The sequence below is a fragment of the Cannabis sativa genome, chromosome X (assembly GCF_029168945.1).
Source record: "Cannabis sativa cultivar Pink pepper isolate KNU-18-1 chromosome X, ASM2916894v1, whole genome shotgun sequence".
In the NCBI taxonomy this organism is placed as follows: domain Eukaryota; kingdom Viridiplantae; phylum Streptophyta; class Magnoliopsida; order Rosales; family Cannabaceae; genus Cannabis; species Cannabis sativa.
In genome coordinates this window covers 13,167,409-13,170,555 of record NC_083610.1, presented here as the reverse complement: position 1 = coordinate 13,170,555, position 3,147 = coordinate 13,167,409, and the positions used below count along the sequence as shown (strand labels likewise).

Here is a 3,147-nt window from a genome sequence, read left to right as displayed (position 1 = left end):
GCCCCAAATTCCAACCTCGTGTCTTTAGGGACGAGGTTGGGGTGATGTCGTCACTTATTTACCCAAATGTAAATAAATATTTAAACAAAAAATGAAAGAAAAAAGAAGAAGAAGAAGAACATTAATCAATATTTTTTTGCTAAGAACATTAATCAATATTAATAATGTGTTTGTAGATATCCTGTTCGTAAAAAGAACACCACTTTTCTCTTCCCCAACAGTTATGTCATGTCTACTTCCAGAAAAAAAAAAAAAAAAAAAAAAACAGTCAATGACTACAATCTCGAAGATGCAGGCTATTCTTCTTTATGACAGCGTTACTAACGGTCGTTAAGAAAAGCTAAGTGGTAAAATAAAGGAGAGAAACGGCGTTATGTTGTCTATAAATAGAATAAAAGAGAATAATTGTATTCTCTCTCGCTCGAAGGACAGCTCCTTTTCTTCTTCGTTTAGAGAGAGAGAAAATCAAGGACCTCAGAGAACGCTCTCCATTGCCACAAACCTCTCTCTTTTTTCTCTCTTCTCAGGTAAGTACTCTCTCTCTCTCTCTCTCTCTCATTCGATTTGCTAAGATTTCGATTGTTCTCAACTATCGATCTCTAGAAATTGAAGTTGCTGTAAGTGCGATCTGATTACAAGAGCATCTGATGGCCTTGCAATTGCTCCGATCTACATTTAGATCTTCAATATTTCTGATTTATTAGTCATTTAGGATTTACATAATATTGATTCCGATGCAATATGTGCTTATTTGGTTGCTTGATTTTAGATTCAGCGATCGTTTTTTTCTTCATGATTTTGATTCTTCGTATATGTATTGGTTCTGGTTCATTTCGATCCATTCCTGTTCTAATTCACATTTGACGATAGAATTTACGAATCATTGGGAAGAAAAGGAAAGTCTTTGGTAGATTTGATGATCGTATAGAATATAGACCCCATTTGTGACCTTCTTGGAAAGTGAGATAATTACAGCATTAAATGTGTTGGATATTTGGATTTCAGAATGGGGCTGTCTTTCACCAAGCTCTTCAGCCGGCTTTTTGCCAAGAAAGAGATGCGTATACTTATGGTGGGTCTCGATGCGGCTGGTAAGACTACTATTTTATACAAGCTCAAGCTCGGGGAGATTGTCACCACCATTCCAACTATTGGTATATTCTTTGTCTTTTATACTAATCTTCTGACTTTTTGGTAATTCTTTATTCTGCATTTATTTCTATGTCTACGAATTGGGATAGGGTCTTGTTAATGATTTTTTTTCTTTTACAAAATAGACTTGCCATAGGATAATTCAGTCTTCACTATTTCAATTTGTGGTGTCCTAATTTGAGTAGGCATTAATCCGTATTCTCCTAAACTATTGCCAATTAAAATTGCTTGAGAAGTGGAAACAAAATGCTCTTCAACTCTTATCATATTTGTTCTTCACAAATCTACGTTTTTATTATTTTCCTTTTGGTAATTGCAACTGATTCTGGTCTATTTGGTTAGGATTTAACGTGGAGACCGTGGAATACAAGAACATTAGCTTTACCGTCTGGGATGTTGGGGGCCAAGATAAGGTTTGTCACTAGATCTAGTTAATACAGACATTAGTTTGATTCTGCTATAGTAACCTTGATAATTGTAAATAGATCCTTTTGTTGTTATTATTTTCTTTTCAATTTTGTTATATCCCTGATTCAGAAGTTAGTTTGCTTAAATGTTATGTGGATAATCTATGTCCGCCCATTAGAATATCAAAGGAGAGACTGGTGCCTGTTGCTAGTTGAAAAAACATAATTTCATTTTCTTTGTGAGCGTACTTCTAAACATACAGAATGAGTCTGAATAATTTAGAAAATATATGATATTTTCAGATCCGACCCTTGTGGAGACATTATTTCCAGAACACACAGGGTCTAATCTTTGTTGTTGATAGCAATGACCGAGACCGTGTAGTTGAAGCCAGGGATGAGTTGCACAGAATGTTGAATGAGGTATTATGCCACTTCTGAATATTTTAACCTTTTTGGTTCCTAAATGAAAACATAGTTACTTACCTGAAGAAATATTGATAGGATGAGCTCAGGGATGCAGTGCTGCTAGTATTTGCAAACAAACAAGATCTTCCTAATGCTATGAATGCAGCTGAGATAACTGATAAGCTCGGTCTCCATTCACTTCGTCAACGTCATTGGTAAAAAACTGATTATAGCTAACTATATCTTTCTCCCTCTCTCTGGTGGGTATGACTAACCACGGAAGAATATATTATAGGTATATCCAGAGCACATGTGCAACCTCAGGTGAAGGGTTGTATGAGGGACTTGACTGGCTTTCAAACAACATTGCCAACAAGGTTCTCTTCCTACTTAATTTTGTTGTTCTTTTCTGGTTACTATTTGTTAAAGTTGTTGCTATCGTTTATTTTCCTCTAATTTATTGTTGTTTAAATGTATTTGCAGGCGTAGATGGTGGGCGGCTTCATTCGCAATTTTTTGTTGGCTGAAGTACAAGAAAAGATTATGATACATTTTGTTGTGTTTGTTATTGTTCTAGATTTGGTATGTTGTTAAAGTGCCTTCGTTGTACGGTGTTTATGCTTTCTCTTGCAAACGCTGACTTTTTGTTACTAAATAGTGTTCCATAATAATTCATATTTCCTCTTTGAAAGATTTCTTTGGATGTATTTTACCCGGTTGGTGTTGTTATCATATAATCTAGTTTGAAGAAACTCAACCCATTCACATCGTGGCCTCCTTTGTACCAGCAATGTTTGCATATCAGAATTCAAAGAAATGAGGTCAATGTAAATGTAAAACTGTGGTCGAGGGTTGAGTAAAATATGAACCCCCCAAATGTGCTCAGCTCTGACTAGTTTTGAAGGTTATTTGGCTTGTTTGCTGTAAAGCTTCACAATGGCAATGGTGAAGGTAAGAGCAAGAAGAAAGTTATTGAAATGCCAAAAGAAAGCCAAAAACTAACCAATCAGTTAACTAACTTATAACTACTAACTAATCGGTTAAGGTGGTTTGTGTTTTAGATATTGGAATTTGTCTGTAGTTAGAGGTTTAGTAAGAGCATTTGCAACTTGATCCAATGAAGGTATATATCAAACATATAGTTGTCTTGTTAGAATTTGTTCCTTCAAAGTGAAGATCA

At 35.2% G+C, this 3,147-nt stretch overlaps 1 protein-coding gene across 1 annotated transcript; it reads left to right on the top strand.

Annotated features, from left to right (window-relative positions):
- The first annotated feature begins 320 nt into the window (after positions 1-320).
- On the top strand, positions 321-2,660 carry LOC115710575 (ADP-ribosylation factor). Its single transcript, XM_030638947.2, has 7 exons — positions 321-527; positions 1,006-1,154; positions 1,495-1,565; positions 1,863-1,982; positions 2,064-2,182; positions 2,263-2,344; positions 2,451-2,660. The coding sequence occupies exons 2-7, from the start codon at positions 1,007-1,009 to the stop codon at positions 2,454-2,456; spliced, it is 546 nt and encodes a 181-aa protein (XP_030494807.1). The 5' UTR covers positions 321-527; position 1,006; the 3' UTR covers positions 2,457-2,660.
- Positions 2,661-3,147: the final 487 nt, after the last annotated feature.

What these genes read in the sequence shown, in the direction of transcription:
- LOC115710575 (XM_030638947.2), top strand. Translation starts at nt 1,007, where the DNA reads ATGGGGCTGTCTTTCACCAAGCTCTTCAGCCGGCTTTTTGCCAAGAAA. An exon ending in CACCACCATTCCAACTATTG is followed by an intron (nt 1,155 to 1,494) that starts GTATATTCTTTG and finishes CTATTTGGTTAG; the next exon opens with GATTTAACGTGGAGACCGTG. An exon ending in TCACTTCGTCAACGTCATTG is followed by an intron (nt 2,183 to 2,262) that starts GTAAAAAACTGA and finishes AATATATTATAG; the next exon opens with GTATATCCAGAGCACATGTG.